Below are 25,509 nucleotides of genomic sequence, written 5' to 3'. Positions count from 1 at the left end.
CTTAGAGTCCTCTTTCTTCATTTAAAACCCTAAGTGCATTTCTAAGAAACTAAACTTACTACTTAAAGATTTGCTCCTGTTATTCAAATCGTTTCCCATTTCAAAGCTGTTTGTACAGAAGGAAGCAAGCATCCTAAGATGCAACTTATTAACTGTGGTTAACTGAATACATGTCAGAGGCTGGTGTGCCAACCAAGGAAAGACACTGTATACATGAACAATTCACTAAATGACCACTGACTTCTGAAACCCACACTTGAGTTTTATCCAGTGTTGAATCTCATACAAATGTAATTAGATGCAATCCTTGGTAGCTGTGATTTTGAATGTAGTTTCTTTTATTTAAACTTTGTGAAATTAGTTTCAATCGGTGTTTGCAAATTGCTTGTCACTTATGTCTGTGCTCCACCCTAGTTAGTCACTTGTCTTCTTCTTTGCCCAGTCAGTGGTAAGTAGGATTTTAGTCATTTCCCATGTAGAACTATAATAGTCTCATGTTGAATACATACATGTAGTTGTTCTGTGTATATCCCTTTGCATTCCTCCTATCTTTTCTCCCTGTATCTCTGTTTATCTCATAAAAACATTTTTTAAAATACAAGATTATACATTATGCAAAGTAAATAACAAATTATACTATAAGATGGTGTGTTTTAACCTAGAAAAAATGCTATACTAAGTGAATGCCACAGGAAAAGCAGTCAGGCCAATAGAGTAGGCATCTGGAAACTCCTGCCTGAACGTAAATCATTCCTTTGTTTTTATAAATAAAGTTTTATTGAGTCTAGCCATTCTCACTTTTGCACTACTGGTACAGATGAGCAACTGAGACTGAGTGCATTTTTTCCAAGAAATTGAAACTGTCTCGTTATAAAAACCATTGTGGTGGCTCCTGCTATACAGCCCACATGACTGATGAAAACTTTCAAATTAACAAGCAACATGTGGTATTACTAGACAACTAAAATCCATTATCTTTGCTGTTGGATTTTGTTTTGTGTTGTCTGGGTTTTGGACTAGAGTCATGCTATATGTAGGCCAGGCAGGCCTTGTACTTGTAATCCCATCCCATGCTCTGGCGTGCTGTGATTACAGGTATGCATCGACATGCCTGGATCCATTCTGAGATCAACAGAGGGTCCTTAATCTCAGCTGGCAGAAGCTACAGGCTTTTCCCTTAGAATCCATGTAGAAGTAGAGAAAGTAATTCAGCCCCAAGCCTTTAACCTCCCCTGTAGCACCCTGTAGAAAAGAAGAGAGAGAAATAAAGGATACCCTATGTGAACCAATTCTCTTTTCTGAGCCTTGAATTTGAGAAGCTGTGCAACAAATGAATAATAAATAACAAAGTACTCATTCTAGACCCTGGCTACCATCTCATCCTGGAGGTACTTGATGGAGTGGTCATGAGCTACCCCAGCACGAAGGAGGTGGTGTGGTTTGCTCATGTTGTGAGCCTTTGGACTTAGTCAGCAGGCTTCTCCTTGGCAGCGCTTGTTAAATGGTGAGAAGAGAGCCACGCTGCCTTTTCCCTACCGTTCTATCATCCAGTTACGACCGAAGGGACTTTCAAGGTTCTCTAAAAGTAAACTTCAGTTTGACATTAAAGTTTAATTAAGACTTGTACAAGAGCTGCTTAGAAATAGACGTTTATAAAATATTCTGGCTTGGAACCAAAGCATTAGTCACTGAACACCTTTGGGAAAGAAGTTGGCACTTCGACAGGCAACAGAAGGTGGCAGCGTGGCATCCGCAGCCAGCTTCTGAGACAGCAGCCGATCAGAGCGGCACCAGGCTCCTGTTGTCAGCAAGACTCCTGGTTTACTTTCCATTTTAAGCTATTTTGCACAATTACCACAATCCCAACTCCATGATTCTTAAAAGTACACCTTTCTATACATCTTCTTTAAGAAGAAGCTATTGAAAAGACACCAGCCAGCATCCTACATACCATGAAGGAGAACCAGCTGCACATCTGGACCAGTGGCATGACTGAACCAGCGGCTTCCCTGGGACTTACAGTTCATTCTTCATTAAAACATGCATAATTCAAGCTTGAAATTTACAAAGCTGCTTAGAGTCCACATAACTGACACAAACCAGGTACTGTGCACACATGGAACCATAACTTAATAAGTGAATGAGGAAACGAGAAAGCTGTTACACCAGGTTCTACATTTTCTCTCAGTGAACATGACTGGATTTTATAAGACGTTCACAAAACCTTAGCTTCGTCAATATATTCTTTCTTGGTGCAATAAATTTGGTCTCTGAAGCTTACTTACTTTTGATCAGAATGGTAGGGACAAAAAAGGAAGGGAAGAAGGCAGGCAGGAAGGAAGGAAGGAAAGAAATACACAACGGGGGAAAAGACAACGGAGCAAAATAAAATGTGAATGGTTAGCACAGCTTAATGCTCAAAGACACACAGCAGAATTATTTGACAAAAGAGAAGCCTTCAGCAACTGGCCTCCAGTCCAAAGTTGAATTTCATCTTCTTTTCTTCTTCTTTACTATCATCTGACTTTGTTGAATAAAAGTTCAAGGAGAGAATTGAAAAGGAACTTGGATTAGGAAGCTGGGCAGGAAGTGAGTGCAGGTTAGTATAGAAGCATGAACTTCATTCTTCGCCTGCTTCGGGAGGTCAGTGAGGCTTTTATTTTACAAAGGACAGTTGTATTAGATTAGCCTGTTGAAGAGTTAAGTGCATGGAGCCAGGTGCCATTCACAACTTACTGTCTACTCAGAGTTCCCCACTTGATGCTACCAGAACCCCAGATTATTCAGGGAGTGGGCAGCATTTCTTTGATGTTGCAGAAGATGAGCATTTAGTTCAGCTTTGGGGAATGAAGCCTGATAGCTAACATGACCACAAGGACTCCATTCTCCCTGCACAGTGACGGACTCAGGGGAATGTCAAGTTAGAGTAAGCATGAGAAGGGATATTTTTTCTGAAAAGCTTTCAAAAAAAAAAAAAAAAAACCACAAAGCAAACAAACACACTCTTGTTCTTGCATCCACTTCCTTTATGGGAATGTTAGCACTAAAATATTATAATCATAAATAAAAAACCAAAAGAACATAAAAGACAACCATATATGCAGGCTTTCTGGCTGTATAACAGACCCACAACTACCATTTCCATGCAAATATTATGCCACATATATATTTCTGTAAGTCAGGATTAGTCAAATTCTTGTTACATGAAGTTAAAAGTAGTCCTAACTGTTATGAAAGCAGTCAGAGGAGTTTTTATCACTAATTCTAGAAACATGAACATAGAAGAGTAAGGTAATTTATTTCCTGATCCATATGAAAGGTCTGACTGCAGATTCCTTCTTGTTGCCTAATACCTATTATTCTTGTGATTATGATAACATGTTTGCTCACTGTTATGTTTCTGTGGGAATTCTGGTTGGCTCACTGTCCCAGGAGGTTGGACACATAGAAGGAGGCCTCAGCCTAATGGAACCAGGCGGGAGTGGGAATCAGGACTGCTTGTCAAACCCGAGTGGTTTATTATTGCAGGCTTCAGAAATTCATGTTCCTTACGGAGTAAATGCATTTACATAAAACAGGCTTCTAGATCTGGGACACATAATACCATTAGTGCCAGCAGAGTTACAGCCAGAAGAAGGCTTACAACATATGGCCCCAATTTGCAGACGGTTACTGAGAAAGGAGAGAAGACACCTACATGCAGAGATGTTGTATTTTTGTCTGACACAGAATAACTTACTCAAAACACAGTCAAAAGCTTTCACCGTGGCTCTGAAAACTTAATTAGATGAGTTCTCATTTGCACATCCCCCAAATAAGTTATCATTAGCCTCACAGAAATAGTTTGTAACTTTTCAAAATGATGCAAAGGTACTGGTGCGTACTGCTTTGCACTGGAATGTATATGATTCTAAAAACAGTAGTACCTTTTAAAGGTATCAGGTTTTGAGCTAATCACTTGTAATAAGTGCATTTTAAAAAATTTAACATCCAATAGAGAAGACGTAATTTCTACTATTTTATAGCAAGGAAAGAGGAGGTTCATAGGCTTCTCTTAAGGCGACCTTTTGGGTAAAGCAGTAGAAGTTAGAGTTGAGCCAAGTTGAATCTGATCAGCTTGACCTCCCACGTGGAAGTCACCACTGCATTACTTGCCTGGTTTCAGAGTAATAAAGTCTTGTAGAAAATAATGGAGTAGGAAGGGTAAAACAAGGCAGGGATAAGAGGAAAGGGTACAGGAGGGCTAGCACTAAATAAAAAAATAAAAAAAAAAAAAAAAAAAAAAAAAAAAAATTGAAAGGCCAAATGGAAACCTATGATTGTAGAAGTTATCTAAAAAAGGAGAGAGAAAGAGACAGAGACAGAGACAGAGAGAGAGAGACAGAGAGAGAGAGAGAAAGAAGAAGAAGAAGAAGAAGAAGAAGAAGAAGAAGAAGAAGAAGAAGAAGAAGAAGAAGAAGAAGAAGAAGATGAAGATGAAGAAGAGGAGGAGGAGGAGGAGGAGGAGGAAATCTCATTTCTCATGAAGATTAGCAATGAAGGAGGAGCAGGAAGATACAGAGAACCCAAAATGCAAGCACATGGAATCACTTCATCTATGGTTTCGCAAATCTCCCTCTCTACACATGCACCTGCACAACGACTTTTTATCAAAGTCTCTTGATAAACCAAAATCCTACATATCTTAGAAAAAATACTCAAATGGAAAATTATATATTCTCAAACTAATAGACCCACAAAGTCACACCATGCTCTGATATACAAAGCAGGTACTCAATTACCTGAGTGAGCCAACTGAATCCTTTGTAAGCACTAAGTTCCTTTACCAGTCAAGGGAGGGCTCCTTGCCTCTGAACTGTAGATACCCATGGCTACGCTAACATTGCCTGACTGAGAAGAATTCTACTGCTTTTAAGCTCCTTGAATAAAATGACTCTCAATGTTTGAGTCATTTATCTCATTGTTCATCCTGTAAAATTTACATTTCTCATCCCTATGCCATCTCTCCTGTGTAGAGGGAATTCAAAATGTGATATTGAGAGTGATTTTCAAGTAAGGAGCTATGTACCAAAGCTCCATTTTCTTAGGTAAGATTCCTATTGCTGTGATAAAACATCATGACCAAAATCAACTTGGGGAAGAAAGGATTGATTTTCTCTTATAGCTTGTAGTCCATCATCCAGGGAACTCCAGACAAGAACCTTGAGGCAGGAGCTGATGCAGAGGCTATGAAAAAGAGACTTTGTGCAGCCTGTTTTCTTGTAGAATCCAGGACCACCAGCCAGCCCAGGGACAGCGCTTGTCCACACTGGCTAAGCCTTGCCAAATCAACCAGTCAATGAAGGAATTCTTCGCAAGCTTTCCTGTAGGCCAGTCTTGTGGAGGCATTATCTATTGGCACTTCCTTTTCCCCAGTGCTCTTCCTTGTGTTGACATAAAACTAGATAGTTCCATGGTTTGCTTATGTCCCGCCTTCTAATCCAGTTTCTCATTCTTGCTCCTGGTCACTCTGTATCCTTAACCTTTTTTCATTTCCCAGTGTCTATAGATGTGCAAAGCAAATTGAATGTAGGAAACCTCTACATGATACATAATTGCAGTTTTTTTCCATTATAAAGTAACAGTAGACATTCCTATTTACCTAGTTCTTCCTCTATGCCAGATGCTATTCTAAGCACATTGTATTTTCTTCTTACTCTATCATGCTATGAATTTAGAACAAGTTAGTTTATTCTTTTTCAAATTTGTCAAAATATAGTATTTTGCATATCAGTTTGAATTTCATAACCCATTTTCTAGCCAGAAAGTATACTAACCATTGTGTAGTAAAGTTTATTTTTTTCCAGCTAAACTCTTATTACCAGGCCTTTAAAATGTTAAAATATAGTTATGACTGTGATAATGATATCTCAAGGCACAGTTAAATCCTGAAATACCTTCTAAGTTATAACAAAAGACTTAAAGCAGACTTCATAAAATCTTAGGGATGCTCATACGCTTTCATACTTTAAAAGATGGTAATGCATATATATATATATATATATATATATATATATATATATTTGATCATTCATTTTACATGTAAAATGAGTGATATAAGCATCACTCAGTCCCTCACAGCAAAACATTATTATTTAGCAAATTTTTAAATGATGCTGACATTCGAGGGTGAGACCCTCTGTTACTAGAACCCACATGCATTTACCCTTTTTGTTCTTTTGATGAAAAGCAGAGTAAACTATACTTACTTCAAAAATCCAACTTTTGCAGAAACTTGGAGATCAGCAGAGCAATTTTCATAGGCACAAAACCTTGCAAAGTTTATCTGGAAATAAAACATGACAACGTTTATTTTAATTCCTATGTATTTAAAGAATGCGGCACCTGTGCTTGACAAAAATAAAAGTCACACATTAAATTACAACTTATGCATCCCCAAGGTTCAATCTGAGAATTAGTCAGGAGGTTCAAATACATAGTTTCAGAGCTATAGAAACTCAATTCTTCTGGTGGATTTAAGGCCAAAATTTGTTAAGTCAAATAAGCTTTGAGAAATTATATTAAAGACACTATACAGATATTTATAATATTAGCTGCAAATATATTCCTAATCTTCCTTTCCACAACTTTCTCCTGCTACATTCTGATCAAATTCATTATGTAAAAATAAAACATCTACTTTACTTTGGCATGGGGTGGGCAGCGACTTATTACATCTATATGTAGAAGCTGAGAGGCAAAACTTTGTGGAAACATTGAACAAAATTAAATGGTAGCCTGTTGTGAAGTTTGTTCAATTTATTAAGCTCTAATCATTTAAAAGGATCCACGTATACTATGGGGTTTGCATGTATATCTCCGGAAAATGTGAAGTATACACTATGTAAAAGCAAATAAATAAAAAAATTAAAATAGCTCAGCACAATAGGAATAGGTGGCAAGAGGAAATATTTTTTTTTTAAGAAGGGGGATCTAGAGAGTGAAGAAAGAAACAAGACACAGAAAGTGGGAAGTGAATAGTCATGTGACATAACAGAGCTTAGTCCACCCACATGGGGAAGCTGAAGTATAAATAGTCCACCAAAGGATTCAGCAAAGTCAGTATGATTTTCATTCTATTATTCCTAATTGGAGAGCACATGGGTCTAAAAACCAAAATATCGATTACAAATTGCTAATATTTTTCTTGTGTGTTTACAGTATTGGTATTTAAAAATATTGAAGGCATTGGAAAGTAAGTGATAATGAAAGCTGCAGTTCAATAGAAAAATCTTTAAAAATCCCAACTCACTCTCATAATTTCACATAAGAATGGAGAAATTTGCTCTTAAGTTATTATGTTAATTTGATCAATTATCTTAGACTAGGCAGCAGTGATTAAGAGCTTAGGTCTGCTTACATGATGTAAAGCAGTTTTGCTTGGACAGGATGTGAACTAGATCTTGGACGGTCCCTTTCACGTTTTACATTCTGTCTGCCATTAGTGCTTGCTTTAGTGAGGGCCTTTTGACTGTACCCCAGTGCAAACTGTTAACTGGGACTACGTTGGTAGACAGTTAAGGTCTCAACACTGGGACTGCATGAGCAAATACATTGTCAAGGAAACCCAAAATACTCCAGAACAGAACAATTTAGGAAATGAATAACAGTTCACTGGCCAGAAGGCAGGGATCATCTTAATAGGCAGTTGTTACTAAGATGAGGCTATAAACATATAAAAGAATTTTTAAAAGAGAAATTTTGTCACACAGTAAATGTGTTTATATGTGACAGAAATTCAGCTGGAGAACTAAAAATTCAGAGTGGCTCTATAGCCAGGGAGAGACAAGAAAAAAAAAGGGGATAAATAAAGGAGGGCCAGAGCATGCAAGAATGGGGAGGACCAGCAGGAGTACAGAACAGGGAAGACCAGTGGATGCATGGAACAGGGGGGAGAGTGGGTGCAAGGAAAGGGGAAGACCAGTGGGTGCATGGAACAGACCAGCGGGTGCATGGAACAGGGAAGAGAACATGGAATGGCATTGAATAACTGACTCTTAGCACAACCAACGCCTACTGTGGCTTCTCTTGAGAAATTAATTTCTTCAAGGAGAGAAAAACTTACATATACTCTACATAAACATTTACATATAGGAAGGCACTCATGTGACTAAATGCAAGTATAAACATATTCAACTGAACATCCCGAAGGAATTATTAAACACACACACACACAGAGAGAGAGAGAGAGAGAGAGAGAGAGAGAGAGAGAGAGAGAGAGAGAGAGAAATCTTAAATTTATTTTCATTAATGCTTATAAAAATTTCTGAACAATTCAGGTACATTTCAATTAATTTTGTCCTATTTGAAAAATTCTTTACTTATGTTTTAAATACAAGAAAATACTCAACCGTTTTTCTAATAACGTCTTTTTCTTTCTTCTGCTGAAGGATCGGCTGGAGTGGTGGAAATTCCTCAGTGTTTCGTTTGGTGATCACATGATGCCCAAGGTGGTATGTGGCCTCTACATGAATGGGGGTAAGGATGTCTCGCACGTCTTTCTAAGGGAATTGAAAATAGTGTGTACAAATAAAAGCAGGTAACATGAATAAAAAAAGTTTCACAAAATCCTTTCCTTCTAAAGGGTAAAAAAAAAAAAAAAAAAAAGACACACACACACAAATCCACATTTTAGCAGAATTACTTTTACAAAAATTGAAGTGTATGTTCTTTGTGCACTACAGAAACGTCCCTGTGGCTTGTGACAGGACAGAGTATGAAATGAAAAACTATTACCATATATCTGATGGTATTTGCAGAGGGTGGAATTTCAGCACTTTCCCTTCCATGATATTTTGTATAATTCTTGTATATTGGTATTATAATATGCACATTTTTCATTTACATACTCAATAAATAATTTCAAAGTTTTCCTTAACACTTCTGTTTCACTTAATAGCCCCTTATATGCTTATAGGAAAATAATGTCGCTCAATAAGATTTCTGTAAATCTCTTTGAACACTTTGTACTCAGTTTGATTCATTCAACTTCATATTTATTATGAAATTTTCGAGTTTTTTATTTATTTATCATAATGACATTTTCCCTTTATATTATATAACACCATGACTAGAAATACAGGAATAATGTTAGCATTGCATTTCTAAGTTTATTGAATTTCCTTATTGTGACAGTTTTCTTGTTTGCTATGCTATTATGATTTACACACACACAAAGTGTTTATAGGTTCATTTACCAATAACACAGCAGTGGTAGCCATTACAAAATATTTTGCTTTGAAAACAGTTCTTTTATATGTAGTGGCTTCCTGATCTCTACATAGCATTTCCTGTGCCTACTCTTATAGCTACATGGTCAAAAATACACTGTTGGATGATTAGGGTTTTAACATTCATTTTACTACATTTCCAATGGCAAACGTGTGCTTACTCCAATACATTATCAGTTCTTACATTTTAATCTTAATTTCTGCAAGCATGCATTTGTTTTATTTCCTCTAGGAATATTTCCCACAAACTTAGAATGTTTTAAAATTATATTTGCATTTTATTATTTACTAATCTCTTCATTAAAATCATGTCATTCTATCGTCAAAACTTATTTCCTGACATATGGTACAAGCGGAAACAATTTAATCAAGTGGAAACAACCTGAAAGCATTCAGGATTCAATTAAATCAGCACTACAGTATATCCAAAAGTTATTCTCAAATTGAAAACACATGCATGGGAGGGGGTAAGGTACACAGCATGGTATTGCTTGCTCACGACTCACTAGAAAGACAGATTTCCCTTTATTCCTTGTCTGGGGAGGTAATGGGATCTTTACTAATAAAGCAACATCTGAGCTTTTATAACAGAAGTCAACTGAGCACTTCATGAAATAAAATATGTTAAAGACCAATGCATACAAGCATGTTGCTAAGCACAACAAAAGCATAAATGAAAATAACCTCAGAATTTGAGAGGGCAGGTTATGCTCCATAAATGAAGTCCACAAACACAAGGACCAGTTTAGAAAATCTACAGTCTTCATTTTCCTTCATGTTAGAATTGTTACTCTATCTAGAGGTAATCTGAAGAAACAAGCACAGATGTTTGGTGTCCTGTCATCTGCACCATTTAACTGTCAAGCTCAGATTGACTCAACCTTCCTATGTTCTTCAATTTACAAGTTCCATTTTAATAAATGCATTCAACAAGTTTCTTCTGGGCTATCAAAGAAACTCAATTATTTGCACCCAAGACAGTCAAAAATTTTAACCTGCCACATCCTTGAATGGCTCTAAGGATAGACATAACTGGTCCAGTGATGGAAAGAAGGAATAGACACAGAGACACACATACAGAAAAGCTGGGGTTAGGTGGGCTGTGGACATTCAGATGGAGTAATGCCACCTACTCAATAACTGAGAACTTTGGTGCATTCATTATGCACAGCAAGGGGTTAGCTTGTCTTGGTAAGGGATCTCTATAAGCCAGAAATCTATTGCAGATTATTGCTGTGTTATTCAGATATGAAAATCAATCTAATAAATTTATAAAGGTGGCAAATACTAAATAATTGTATTTATTCAACATCCTTTACAAAACTACAACTGCTTCTTCTACTCACATAATGGATATTGCTATGTCGTGCTTAAAAATATCTTGTTATAAAGGTGGAAAATTGGAGTTTAAATCTTGAGTCTGTTAGGTAGAATCTGAGAAGTAGAACTGTTTGTAGAACTGGAAAAAGTATGCAAAACCATGGCCCCAGCTTTCATGATAAGACCTCAATTTAAAAAAACCTTGAACAAACAATCATGGGATCCTCCAGCTATCTAAAACAGGATTTAGATGTGTGATATGATAGCTAAATTATCATAGCTATGCCTCCTGACATTAAAATTCACTTTATGATAGAGATAGGTTGTTATTGTATAGAACTAGGATTCCTGGGCATTTTCCTGGACATGTGCACTAATAAAGAGTTATCTTGAAAGGGCCTTAGCTTCCTTATAATGTCATTTATGTCATGGTTTCGATATTGAATCGTGCCTTTTAGAAGGTCATGGGAAAATGTAGAAGATCCTGAGTGGCATTTCTGGTCCACCATGATGTGTGATGGGAAAAGAGTTACTCATTTTACCCTTAAGAACCGTCTGGGGGAAACGTCCTCAGATCTCTCTTTGGAGTAAATACTTTGATTTGCTTTGTTAAATAAACTTCTAGTTAAACTACCTCTTCTCTCAACTGAATAATTTGCTTGAAGAAGACTAGAGCTAGAGACCGCATAACAAGCCCATTTCTATCTGTATAACATTGGCCCGGTTATTTATGTTTTGTTACATTATCTGAAAATGACAGTGGCAATGATAGTGATGATGTCTACATACTGTAGGGATGGTCAGGTCACATGGTGTGTGCAAAATGCCCAGATGTTATAACCATGTATATATATACACACATATATATGTGTGTGTGTGTGTGTATGTATATATATAAATATATATATATATATATTGAAATGTAGCTATATTGGATAACCAATCAAACACTGAGATTTACTTTAATAAATGTGGAGAAACATGGAGGCATAGAAAAGTGGGACTTTTTGTCACTCAGAGAACATTAAGTAGAAAATGGTGTTGTAGTGAGTATTAGACTTATAGTGATAACAGCATCTGAAAGAGCTGGAGCCTGAGCTACAGTGTTCAAGATTCCAGAATACGTTTTTTATTCTTTTATCTACAGATGATCTTTTTAAAATTACTTGGCAAATGATCATCTCAACAGGAAACCTTGACCATATAGGAATGCTGCAAATCAAAGCCCAAATCCCAAGTTATCAACTTGTGAAAGTGAAACAGCTTGAAGCCCTGAGTATTACAATAGCAAACTTGATTAAATTATTCCCTGGGCACAGGAACTAGACAGCCACTGAATATCCCTCTACCTGTCCACTATTTTCATTCTTCTCAACAAGCTTGCATTGACCAAATCACATAGCATCTAATTCATACTAATTTTCCACGAGGTCTTCTCTACATCCGGTGTACATTACTTCCATTATCCCAATTACCTATTAATTATGCTTTTCTCATAATATAAGGAATGTACATGTGCTTTTGTAAACATACACACACACACACACACACACACACACTACTTGTTTAATTCAATCAGCTCTACCTAAAGACAGAAACTAAAACATTAAAAAATACCTTAGAGTTACTGAGTAAGTATTTGACAGGAATAACATGAATTTGCTTAGAAGTGTATTTATGAAATGTCATATGCTATTATGTTAAACATAATGAAAATTCTATGCCATGTTTTTATCTGAATTTTCATAAAATAGTATCCACAAGAATCCAGATTAGCTTGTGTACTGGCTAGTTTTGGGTGTCAACTTGACACAGGCTGAAGTTATTACAGAGAAAGGAGCTTTAGGTGAGGAAATGCCTCCATGAGATCCAGCTGTAAGGCATTTTCTCAATTATTGATCAAGAGGGAGAGGTCCCCTTGTGGGTGGGACCATCTCTGGGCTGGTAGTCTTGGGTTCTATAAGAGAGCAAGCTGAGCAATCAGGCCAGTAAGTAACATCCCTCCATGGCCTCTGCATCAGCTCCTGATTCCTCATCTGCTTGAGTTCCAGTCCTGACTTCCTTTAGTGATGAACATAAATGTGGAAATGTAAGCTGAATGAAACCTTTTCTCCCCAACTGCTTCTTGGTCATGATGTTTGGTGCAGGAATAGAAACTCCGACTAAGGCAGTGTGTGCCTAAAATTAGCCAAACTTTGTATTCTTTTTCTTTCATAGATCTCTGTAGGTCTGACCAAGTTGACAACTAAACTGCAGGTTCACATATTCTCATTTTACTTAAGTACTGGAAAAAATATTTTAAATAGATCTGGTCAAAATATGAAGTTAGTCAGCCATAAACATTTGAAGATATTTACTAACGCATCCATTCTGCACACGAAGAGTCAAAAGATACAAGGCTATGTTAGTACTTCTGTCACGGTCTATCAAGCATGAATCCACATAGATGTGTGGGGATAATTATTTTCACACATTCATGGGCAAGTACAGAGGGAGGAGGTCCAGGTCACTAGCACTGGAGAAGCCTATGGAGATGCTTTTAAGAATAATGCCTTTATTGACATACCATTTACATGTCATACAAATCATCTCATTAAAGCGTAAAAACTTTGATGTTTAATATATGCTGAGAGATACAACCACTGCCACACACACACACACACACACACACACACACAAACACGCAAACACACACACACACACACACACACACATTTTCACCAGGCCCTAAAAAAATAACCCTATCTTTTCTCAATTATTTCCATATGATTTTTTTCTCTTTCACCCCTCAGCTATCACACAAGTCTAATTGTAAGGTACTGAATTACTGGATTTCAGAATGTTGATGGTGACAGGTCTTCCTGTTACCCTTCTCCAAGTATAGATTAGTATATGCCCATGATTAACTGATATTTATTTGAGAAGTTAAATATGTCTCCATCTCAGCAAGGTAACAACTGAACAATAGAATGCTCCAAGTAAAAGTTGTTTTTTTTGTTTTTGCAGTATTTTTTTCTGAACTTATAGAAATTATGTATTTGGTTGCTAGGGGCCAACCACTCTGTACTTGTCTTGATGACTCTCCTTCAGGTGACTGATATAGTGTCTGTTAGTAAAGGGCATAGAATCTGTCTTCAACCACCTCTGATGGAAACATCACTCTGACCTTGGTGATATCAGTAGTCTTTTCTGTGTCAATGCTTGCAACCTATGATCCATCAATCCTCTCTCCACAGTAGCCAGAGTGCTTTTCATACTGAAGTCACATATACTCAGCTCAAATGTCTACCATGAATCTCCAGCTCACTAGAGAAAAACTCACAGATACCCTCAGGTCTGTCTGCAAGTGTTCTCCCTTCACCCCCACTCTTCACTTTTGTTAGTCAACCTCAACTCTCCATTGTCCCTCAAACCAACCTGCCATCTTCTTGTCCTGAAGCATTTTAAACCTGGCTCCCAGAACCTTCTGCTCCTTTGTCTGAGATTCTCAGAATATGGTTCCTAAGCCAACCACACATGTACCATGCAGGAACTTGATCGAACAGCAGATCTCCATAGCTTCTGTAGGCCCGTGCAGTCAATAGCTCTAGCTACAGTCCACCATATTGTTTGAGAAGTCTTATACATATTGCTGCTATACAGTGAACTTAGGGGCCACAGCCTTGCTTTTTTTGCATGGGGAAAAAAATCCTCAATCCTTCAATCTTTCCTTAGATATCACCTTCTAAAGGAGCCCTACTTTTATGTATATTGTTCCTACTTATGTCCACCTCCCAACCAGCATCTCACACTCCCCTGTCCTCGGCAATTCCTTCACTTGTTTTCCCTTATCTGTATAATCTTGTAGAATACTGGAGCTTTCTTTCCCAGCATGCTTTTGTTTCTTACCACTAGCATGGAAACTGCATGAAGGTAGTGATATTGCTATTTTTTTAGTCACTGATAATGTATAAGAGTCTCAAACAGAAGCTGACACAATGTATTTAATAAACACCCAGTGGCACCCAGAGAACTTAGTGAAAGAGAAAATTGAGCTTTAATTGGTATCCACTAGCAGGGAGTCCTGAATGCTGAGTGTCCTGAGCCTGAAATCAAGACTCTAAAGATTTAATTTTATTTGTATTTGTTATTCATGTGTGTGTGTGTGTGTGTGTGTGTGTGTGTGTGTGTGTGTGTACATGCATCTGTGTGTGTGGGAGTCATGGAAGGCCATTAAAGGTCATATCGTCTGGAACTAGACTTATGGGAGGTTGTGAGTTATGTGTTGGGAACTAACGTCTGGTCCTTTGGAAGAACAACACGATTAACAAGTTGAGCTACCTCACCAATGCCCCTGAATACTATATCAAAAGATGTTCTCACATTTAATCTTGAGGGGCTCTAGGTCAAATGCATACATTCTGATTCCAGATATCTTTTACGGAACACAAGAACTAGCCAGCTAATCTGACCACTGCCCATCTTCTCTGTTTCATCAGGAAAAGAGAGAGAGAGAGAGAGAGAGAGAGAGAGAGAGAGAGAGAGAGAGAGAGAGAGAGAGAGACTAAGATTTGGGGCTGCTATCTTGTGCTATAAACTGTGAAGAACAAGAATGCTAATGTCCCTAATGGTGTGTGCCACCAGACGGGCAGGGGTGGGAGACTGCACTGACACTTGTACAATAGCTACAGCTCCTTTCCAGAACTCAAAGCTGAAGCTGTTGCTTCTGTGGTTCCTACGTCTTCTCTGGGTTTGTTGTAAAAGAAGGTTGAAGTTGCTTATGTAACTTAGGAAAGAAAAAAACGGAGAAAACAATGACTTTTCTAAAGCCCCACATAGTGCATGCCCCATTGTGTCAGTAGATACTATAACTAAATGTTTGCTATAGAGTAGGAGGACTTGGGACGCAGCTAAATACTGGAGATTTCTGCCTAGCCCACTGTCATTGCTCTCCAGCCTTACAATAGCAATACTAATAGTAGTAGTAGTAATAATAATAATAATAATAATAATACATTCTTGATAGGGCCCAACATCAACAGTGCACCTCATTATCACAAAGCCATGGCAATTCTGAGTGGATACATGACAGAGATCGTGGAAACTTCTGCTAAGCTCTAATTCTACTCCAAATGTGCTCTGAAGAAACTGTACAATTTGGATGATCCAGTCCTTTATTAGTAGGAACAACGCCAGGGAACAGGACAAAATAAATCAAACTCAAATTGCTGCTATTTTTGTAACTTAAACACAACCTGTTTCCTTGAGAACATCTAAAGGTGGTCCTCATGTTGCCCTGAAAATGGCCTCAGCCTTTCTCTCTGTAATTGACTAATATAAGTCAAAACGCATCTGTGAAGGAAGAAAATAAAAGAGCCTCTCGTATCCATACCACATAACTGATGGCTACATAAATACTGTTCTATGTGTTTGGCTCTGACCCATCTTACAGCTTTACTCTAGCACAATAAACCCTGTGAAGGGAGATGGGGAAACGGCCTGTGAGTGCTCTCAGAAGGCACAGTGAACCAGTCTTGATGCTTGTTTGCCTTTCCTGGAGTAAGTATCTTAGGGAATATTATATTCTAAGCTGAGGCTACTATTTCAAATCCCAGAAAGGGCTCCTAGGAATAGTTGGGCTTCCTTGTGACAATAGATTTTCTGATGGAATACATGGTTCCCCAGTGGGGGAAAAAAACCTGGCACAGCTGCAGATGCTAAAATTTAACCAACATGAGGAGCATGGTGCTTGGCTTGGGAATGAGTGTTTTCATAAAAGAAACATGAAATTTGCTGTGCTTTGGCAGGATTATCCACCCCCGAACCATCATGAGAGCTGTCATCCTGGCCCACAAATGAGCCTTACCGAGCCTCAATCGCACAAGCTCCCATTGACACCCCAACAAAGCTGCAGCGGGGACTAATAACCCCAATGCATTCGTGCTGGCTTCTGCCTAGCTGAGGTCATGAAAAGCAAACTAACATCCCCAAACACACCATAGAAACCATCTGAGGCTCTGCAGACCAACACAGGTACATTTCCAAACAACTGGGTAAAGGAGCACAGGGAATAGCAATCAGAGGAAGGGAAAGGCAAGTCTCTGGATGCAAGGACACAGACAAATGTGATAGACGAAGATAAAGATACATCCAGAAATGGACTTTGCATCCTCCAGGTTGATGCTGCTTAATGTTTTAACCGGGACAGGAAGCTAACAGCCCGTAAACACACAGTAACTTGCTGCCGCACAGACAATTGGGATGTCTGTATTTCATCGTTACGTAGTCTCCCTTACCCGCATGAATGCCTGGTGTGTCCTACATTTCTCTCCGCTGCTTGAAACTCGTATGCTTCCTGTAATCACGTCGGAAGTCCCATTAGAGAAGAAATAAAATCTTGACGGAGACTCTGCCTTCCTGTGCACATCCAAGCTCACATTGTAAAACAAAACTGTAAAAACAGAGAAAGCATCGTGATTAGCATCCATTCCTAAGGCACTGAGGTATTAACAGTTACAAGTCAACCAGGAAGTTCCCTGAGTTCTTTCCTTGGATCAGTGTGAAGCAGATAAACTGAAGTATGAAAAAAAAGAAATAAAATATTCTTTAAAATTATATTTAATAAAATAAAAAATTATTAACTTGTCTTCCAGTTATCTTTATTAACACCTTTAGTTATTTGCTTAATCTTTTCACATATAAGAATGAGAAAACCACACAAAAATCCTGGATAACCGAACAAGTCTGTTTGTCTATATATCAGCCAAAGACAGAAGTGTGTCTAGAGCCGTGAGCGCCAGCATCTCTCAGGATGAATCTGTCTTGTACGATAGCTGACTTGTGTGGTGCATGCCTAATGTCTAATATAGTATGGGTCCCTTAATTTTGTGTTTCTTATTTGAAAGTTTGATATTTTATTTAATTTTCCTATATAAAATGAACAACCAGGTCAAAACCCAAAAATTTATAAAATGGCTTACTAAAAAATACCTTCCTTTCAGTCCAATCACCAATTATTGATTCTTTGTGACTTTACTGCTCATGGTTTGACCCTCTAGAGTTAATCTAAAATGAAAATGAGAAGTATATAATCTTTCTCTCAAATATTCTAGTGGTTTAGGGGTGGTTAAAATCTGACATAGTTAATATTTAGCTGAAAAACAAGATCCTCGGATCAGAAAAGAAGAGGGGGATTTTAAAAGCCATAAAATCATCAAGGCAGATTATAGCAAGGAAGTAAGCCTCATTTCCTGACTCTAAAAGGGTTCTTTACAAAGTGACTTGAGAGCAGTCCTCCACTGAGTTGCCCTCACTGCACAGGAGTAATGATGTCTAAGTAATTAAAAAAAAAAATATATATATATATAATTTCTGCAACATTCACTTATATCTGAAAAGGAACACACTTTTGTGAAGGTATTTTGCCCACAATGTATGCGTCAAACCTGTTAGTCTTACATTCATTTTCAAATAAACCTTTCAACCATCATTTAATTTAGAAAATAAAGTCTAAATCAATTGAATTCAAAATTACAATAACTGTAATATAATTACCTAGAAAGCAAGAGAGAGTTGCAACTGAAGTAACCATTTTCAAATTTATCACCTGAGTCCAAAGCCAAGGTAAAGAAGGAGGGACTACAAAAGTATTCCCCTCAAGAGGCAGAACAGAATGACCTCACCAAGCTACCACGTGGGTTATTTTTACCAGAGTCTGTTTCATAAGAACACTGTGATTATTTGTGTTTCATATATTCATTTTCAGACATTAAGAAACAGACCTAGTGCAACGGAGTTGGAAGAACAAGGAGACAGCCGCATCCACCCTTTGTGTATCTTTCAGATAATCCATTCGCTTGTCTATGCTAATGTGTAATTCACTCTGGGGTCACACTCCCCAGGTGCCAATAACCAGATGAAGCTTTGCCCATCTTTTTATTACTTCAGCTTTGGCCAGGGCTTTTCAAGAGCATTATTAAAAAATGAGTCTCATAAAGTACAGATGCTGGGTTCATGCTGCCCATTACATAACAAAATTGCTCAGACTGGAACCTCTATTACACATCAAAAGTTTGGCTCCATAAGCAATTGGCAGCCTCTGTGATCTTTATATAACAGCAGCCTATTCAGTTGTTGCTCAATCAATTTCACAAGTGACTAATATCCAAACGATGATAACCCCAGGTAGAAGTATGACTTACTGGGAGCCATTTTCATTAGTAACTATTCTAAAGGCTGCTGTGGTGTGTGAGTGTGTGTGTGTAAGTTTGCATTAACTACCCACTTGAATGATCCATATCAATGCTATATTCTCTATGGCAGTCAATTGAAGAGTTCCCTATAAGTGGAAAAGGGGCACAGTTCTCAGAGCTGAGGGTGGCAGCATATTACATATACTAAATCCAGGTCTAGCCTCCAGAGAAGCATCTTTAATTATTCAAATATGACAGCATATACTTTAGATGAAGACCCTGTGCCTCTTACTCCTTCATACCTATGCTATGCTCCAGGTTTTACAAGCTCAGTAGCGTTGAGGGTGTAATTCAGTGATGTGACACCTGCACAGCATCCCCAAGGCTCTATGTTCTTTCTCCATTACTGTGGAAAAGGCAGTAGTAACAATAAAAACATTTCAAAAGGAGCCCTGTCAAGCAGGGGAGCTGTGGTGCCCTCATTTGATGCTGAAGATTTCACAGGTTACACACAGAGGGTTCACCTTAAATTAACGCAGCAAGGGGTGGCCTTAGCTCCTCCTCTTGAGTTATGCACTAAACCTCCTTTGTGCCTCATATGCTGGCTAGAACAAATTGAGAACAACAACAACAACAAAAAAGACAGACAAGAGGTGCACATCAAAAGATTGTTCCATTCTGCTCTAAAGAAATGTCAAATGCTCGTGATAATGGACAATGAGGGCACACAATTGACTCCTGGATTAAAGAATGAGTGTATGGGATTAGTTCTGTGGAGTGTGCTTACCGATATAGCCTGGGACCTCTTTGCCTTTATATGAGAAACACAGTGTAAGATGCATGCACACAGATGGAAGTCCATTTTCAGTACAGTCAAATTTTGTCCTATTTACAGACTCAGGATGGCTTAAAGATGCTTCAACAATCACTACAGGCCTTGTCCTAAGAAGGCAATAAGATTATTAATATTAGTTATAGAATAATCTTACCGTAAAGACAGTAATTACATTTGTTCCCAACAAACAAGCAACATCATTAAAATGCTTACTTAATGGTATGTACATACATGCATGATTATATTTTGTGTACAGATTAAGAGAAGTTTTCACTTAAATCTATAAAACCATTAGCTTTATCTGATGGTCTGTTTAATTATGTCTACACAAGGTGAGAAAAAAATACCCCAAAGTTTAATGATAGAACTCCAGGATACCAAAAGGAGCATCATCCAGGCCATTGCTTTTAAAACCTGCCGCCCACACTCTACAATCAGGCCCAACTGTCATTAAGGAGTGACACACATCAACCTCACCTTAGCAACACTGCAGAATCAGACTGAAATGCACCAACGGCTACATCTGCAGAATAGTAATAATAATAATAATAATAATTAATAATAAATCAACAGGGTAGATTACCGATCACTATTAGTTAAAGAGAATAACCTTGCAGCAGCAAATAATAATCATCACATTTCACATCACAAATGTATCAAAATAGCATTTACAGAAACATAATTGGGAAAGGCAAGCTAGCATCCTCAGATCCATTTCACGATATGTCTGAATCTATGCACTCAGAAGTAGCAGCAGCAATCGTTATACAAGAAAGAAATGAAACAGCATGCTAGATGTTTGCAAAGGGGCTGCCAAACAAAATATAAAGCATTAAGCTGGAATCATTCCTCCAGAAGGTGCCTTTCATGTCTTTCAAAACAGATTTCTCCTTGCTTTTCATCACATTTGATTGGTTTCTTACATACTTCTTTTTTTTCTCAAGAACACAATTATAAGTAATCTGAAGTCCTTCACATTGGCTTTCCCTGATCACACTAAAGCAGTATCCCACAAAAGTTTTTTTTTTCCTTCCCAGTCCTGAAAATGGACATAGCTACTCACCAACATATCCATTGTTGTCTGCATCAATTTGTCCTGAGATCGATTGTCCAAACATCCTTAGTGATTTGCTGATTTGACGTCCTTCGATTCTCTAGGAAAAATAAAGGGGCTCTGTGTTGTGTAATTTTGTTGGAAATATCTAATATTTCCAAGATTTTACTTAGTTAAATAATGGATCTTCTCAGGCTTGCCTTAGCACACTGACCAAGAAAACACATTCTTACACTTTAAGAGATGTAAAATTTCCCACTTTTAAAAACACCTGAAATCTATTTTGTTACTAAAACTTTATGTTGTGAAAAAGGCAATATTTTACAGGATAATTTTTAGTGTTTCCAAAACAATTACTTATTTCTTGTCTTTGAATTTTTTTCAAGTTCTGCTTTTACTTCCATAATCAACATTAATAAATAAACAGAAATTTTAGAAATTAAGATGTCTATTATTCTTTATCATATATTCCTATTCAGATGTCTGATGAAAACCTACTGGTTTCGACAGATTGCTCCTTTCCATTCAAGAACAGTCCACACCTCAGTCTGTTCCATCTATTTAATTTCATGTCCAGACACTGAATTAGAAATACATGGGTACTATTCACAGGAAGAAAAAAAAATCAGTCTTTGACTTGACATATATCTAACTTTTAAATTAAATTTAGAGGGTCATTTGCCCACTTTTGGTCACACCAAAATAATGTTAGCTAGCAAATCTTTGAAAAAATCTTTCTTAGAATATAGCTCTTTTTCTACAATGAAATATCTGGAGATGTCAAGATATAGAATTGAAATGAGAGTTTTGTCATAAATTTGTATTAAGATGTTATTAGTTTAACTATTATACATAGAAAGAAACATGGTCTCATGAATGCATTTCACTCCCTGTGCTAGCTCTGTAAAGCATAAAGCTTTAGCTGCACTTGGTATCCAAGTGGGCAAAGTTGGGAAATAATGGCCATTGCCTCGAAAACACAGATGTGCTGTCACACATAAAGACAAGAACAAAAATGGAATGGAACTCTAGTGGTAATAAAGGGTTTAAAGAAAATTGTTTTGAGAGTTAGAATAAGATCACATACCAATATTATGTGATGAAATAAAAATGTTACGTATTTGAGAGAGAAAACAAGTCCACGTTACCAGACGAATACTGAGGGTCCTTTAGTCTCCAATGTTCCTGTGCCAGTCTGAAGAGTATCTTACCTGTGAGTAGGTGGAGGAGATTCCATCTACTCGGCCATTGTAAATATAGACAGCACCTCGCAAGTCATCTTCTTGTGGTGCACCAATAGCAATATCTGTCAGATTTAAATCATGAAAATATTAAAAACTCTTGATGCAAAGAATGAACTTGGAAAGCTAGCCTTCATGATTCTGAATGCATGTGACATAATATGAAGACTCCCTCTTTTTTTAAAATTAGGTATCTTCTTCATTTACATGTCAAATGCTATCCCAAAAGTCCCCCAGACCCCCCCCCCATTCCCCTACCCACCCACTCCCACTTCTTGGCCCTGGCGTTCCCCCATACTGAGGCATATAAAGTTTGCAAGACCAAGGGGCCTCTCTTCCCAATGATGGCCGACTAGGCCATCTTCTGATACATATGCAGCTAGAGACACAAGCTCCAGGGGTACTGGTTAGTTCATAATGTTGTTCCACCTACAGGGTTGCAGACCCCTTTAGCTCCTTGGGTGCTTTCTCTAGCTCCTCCACTGGGAGCTCTGTGTTCCATCCAATAGCTGACTGTGAGCATCTACTTCAAAACTCCCTCTTAAAAGAAAATACAACCACTCTGTCAGGAAAAACAAACAAACAAACTAACTAACTACATGAGCTTCAAGATTATGCATAATAGAAGGCGTATGGAAAATACCAGAGTGGGTGGTTTTGCAGCATACTCTGTCATAACGGCTAAGCATACGGGGGCTGCAGACATACCTCTTGACACCTCAGCTCTGTTGTTGTGCCCTGCTTCTCTGTATGTCCCCAGTGTTTAATTTATATGTCTTGCTTCTCACTCATGGAATGAGAGCACACAAAGACAAATGTGCTTGGTATGAGAGGATGTAACACAACAAATGCATATAACAGCATCTGGCGTGTTATAATGGGAGACTGTATGACCACAGGAACCTTAGTTTTGAATTTCTAGACTTTTCTATTATAGTAAAATGGTTTCTGGGTCCATTCTTCTTCCAGTAGTGGTAATTAGAGATACACGCATATACAAATAGAATTTCAGGAAATGCCTTGCTTTGTAAAATAATGACAGAATGAATTTATTGTGATTAATGTTGAATTTATGACACTGGGATTAAAACATGGAAAAAACAACCCAAGAGTAACAAACATGCTGACTCATCTCATTGCTTAAGTGATGTAAATACATGTAACATGAAGAAGAAAATTAACATTCCATAGCTTCAAGAACATGTCATTGTTATACCGCATGATGCTATGGAGGCATATTAATGCACTTAATAGTATGCAATGTTTTTAATTATTTTAGCTGATATCTAAAGAACAAAAAGTTTATTTTCATGATATTACTTATTATCTCAATTTTTTCACAGCCACAGTGGTAATTTTGGCTGCTATTTAAGACAAACCATATTTTAATTTTCAGAGGCAGTATCAAGAAGATTCAATTCCAAGCCATGAAAATAAACATTAAAAACTTACTTTCTAAATTGTAGGAAGTTATTGCACTCTGGGAAACCATACACTCTCCTCTAACACATATTTATTCTATGTGTGCAGTTTCATGGGCTCAGTTAACTCCCAGTAGTAGGCTAAGAGCAGACAGGTGTAGAGGAAGACATTTCTACTGCAAGTCTGATGTCTAGGGCAGGATGCATGGTTAAGGCAGTGCCATTTATTAATCATGTAAATGCTTCAAGGTCAGTTGGTGGGAAGCCACTACTCTGCCCCTCACCAAGGCTGTGACTCTTGCTGGGTCCTTGCCAGATCCTAGAGCAAAGCAGCTCCAGACAGTACTCCAGGCATAGCAGGGGGCACCAGAACATGCTCCACTTTCACCTCCAGACTCAGTTGGGTTTGCTCAGTTTCTGGGCTGTACTGGTAGTTAAATATCATGCTCTAATGATATAGACACCTCATAATTTCTTTCTAATATCAGGATCGTTTTTAAATAGTAAAATGATGGATATCAAAAGTTGATAAGCATCATTTTAGAGACGGGTAAAGAATGATGCTACTTATAATCAATGGTACCCTTAGAACCAATAAAAATGCTTTGAATAACCCCCTCTAATTAACCGTGATAAAGATTAATAACTGACATAACATTATCAAAATCTAGGTGGCCTATCATTCTGGTTCCTCTTTCAACAAAAAGGCGAACAAACACAAAACTACAATCACATTTGCTTCCTTGAGCTATTTTAAAAGTAGAAATTAAGTACCAAATTAGAAATTTTTAATTACCTTCAAAGCCGTCATTGTCAATGTCGCCAAGATTCGCTATAGACTCCCCAAATCTTGCAGCATATTTGTCACTTCCGACAAGGACCCTTTCCATTTCAACCATCACAGCTCCCTAGATAAGGATGGAAAGAGAGGTGTCATTATAAAGCCGCCTGGTAACTTGACACGTGCTTTACTGCTATAATTGGATATGGATTTTTCTAATGCATCAAACCACAGATAGAGCTTCAGTACACACATCCCAGTTCAATTCAATAAATATTTATTAAGTCAACACATATAATAGCGTGATTAGAGCTCAGAGGACATGGGAAATTGTCGAACTCAAGATCCCCAGCTTTGAAAATCCAATAAATCATTTTAATAATTCAATTTAACAAACATTTATTGAGCTCTTGCTAAAGACAATGCACTCACTGGGCAGAGTGAACCAGTGAAAGGGGCCATGGAGGAGTATATGTAAGCAACACCCTGCTTCCTCCAGGAACCATGGATACACGATGGGCTTTATACAAGTGTGCACATGACTTACAAGTACAAATTACTTTTGCACTAATGAAAAGAAGGGAGAATAATTCTAACTGAAGCAAGGAAGGAATTCCAATAAGGAGCAGAATGGGGAGAAGACCTGAGAGAGACTTCACAAAGGGATATGTAAGGTGGCTACCGCAAGGAAGGCGTGGCTGTGATTTACAGAAAACAGCTACAATGTTTATTAATTAATAAACATATATAATGAACATGACAGCAAAGACAAATTACTGTCTTACAGTATATAGCAAATGAATTAAAAGGGAAATTTACTCTTTCTGAAGCAAACGATAGCAAGCCATGGGAGGTCTCTGAGATAACAGATGACTTGACCTAAGCTGCCCTTTGGAACCTTATCTAAGCAGCAGTGCACTGGTCAATCATCATCTTTGAAGTTGAAGGTGAGCTGTTATTGTATAGAGGATGAGCTGTCCAAGTATGCTGTGATAATGAGCTCTGAGTCACAACTGGGATTATTCTCAGCTTTTTTTGATAATATTTCCCATTCCAGATTTTCACTAAGGCTCATTTTTGTTCTAAATGAATTTAAAATTTGAATCTATCTATACAGATGTAGTCACTACCATTGACATGGAATGGGATTAAATCCAAGGACTGAAGGATACAATGGGATGGCTCCTTAGGAAATGACTAAAGGGAAGAGAGGCGGGGTCTCTGTGAAGACATGTGATGTATACCCTCAAGACAATGCCGATTTACAAGAGTTCCAGGAGAATATGTGGTAATTGCTCCTGTTCAAGTAGCCTACAGTCATCAAGAATAGCAACTAGGTGCTCAGTGAGGACCCCTGAGAGCTATTTAATAGATTAGGTCAAAACCCAAGTCCTTCAAATAGCCTTCTTTCTTTCAG

At 37.8% G+C, this 25,509-nt stretch overlaps 1 protein-coding gene across 1 annotated transcript in view; it reads right to left on the bottom strand.

Annotated features, from left to right (window-relative positions):
• The window catches only part of Itga4 (integrin subunit alpha 4), a 72,837-nt gene that overhangs the window by 19,774 nt on the left and 27,554 nt on the right, over positions 1 to 25,509 (bottom strand). Inside the window, exons 10-17 of the mRNA XM_021155222.2 lie at positions 24,108 to 24,219; positions 21,861 to 21,955; positions 20,659 to 20,749; positions 20,073 to 20,118; positions 19,548 to 19,702; positions 16,865 to 17,019; positions 8,391 to 8,540; positions 6,249 to 6,325 (exon numbers count right to left, since the gene is read on the bottom strand). Of these exons, the coding sequence (XP_021010881.1) occupies positions 6,249 to 6,325; positions 8,391 to 8,540; positions 16,865 to 17,019; positions 19,548 to 19,702; positions 20,073 to 20,118; positions 20,659 to 20,749; positions 21,861 to 21,955; positions 24,108 to 24,219 (881 nt within the window). The remainder of the gene's footprint in view (positions 1 to 6,248; positions 6,326 to 8,390; positions 8,541 to 16,864; positions 17,020 to 19,547; positions 19,703 to 20,072; positions 20,119 to 20,658; positions 20,750 to 21,860; positions 21,956 to 24,107; positions 24,220 to 25,509) is intronic.

This window comes from Mus caroli, chromosome 2, assembly GCF_900094665.2.
Source record: "Mus caroli chromosome 2, CAROLI_EIJ_v1.1, whole genome shotgun sequence".
Lineage (NCBI taxonomy): Eukaryota > Metazoa > Chordata > Mammalia > Rodentia > Muridae > Mus > Mus caroli.
This window is presented reverse-complemented; position numbering and strand designations above follow the sequence as displayed.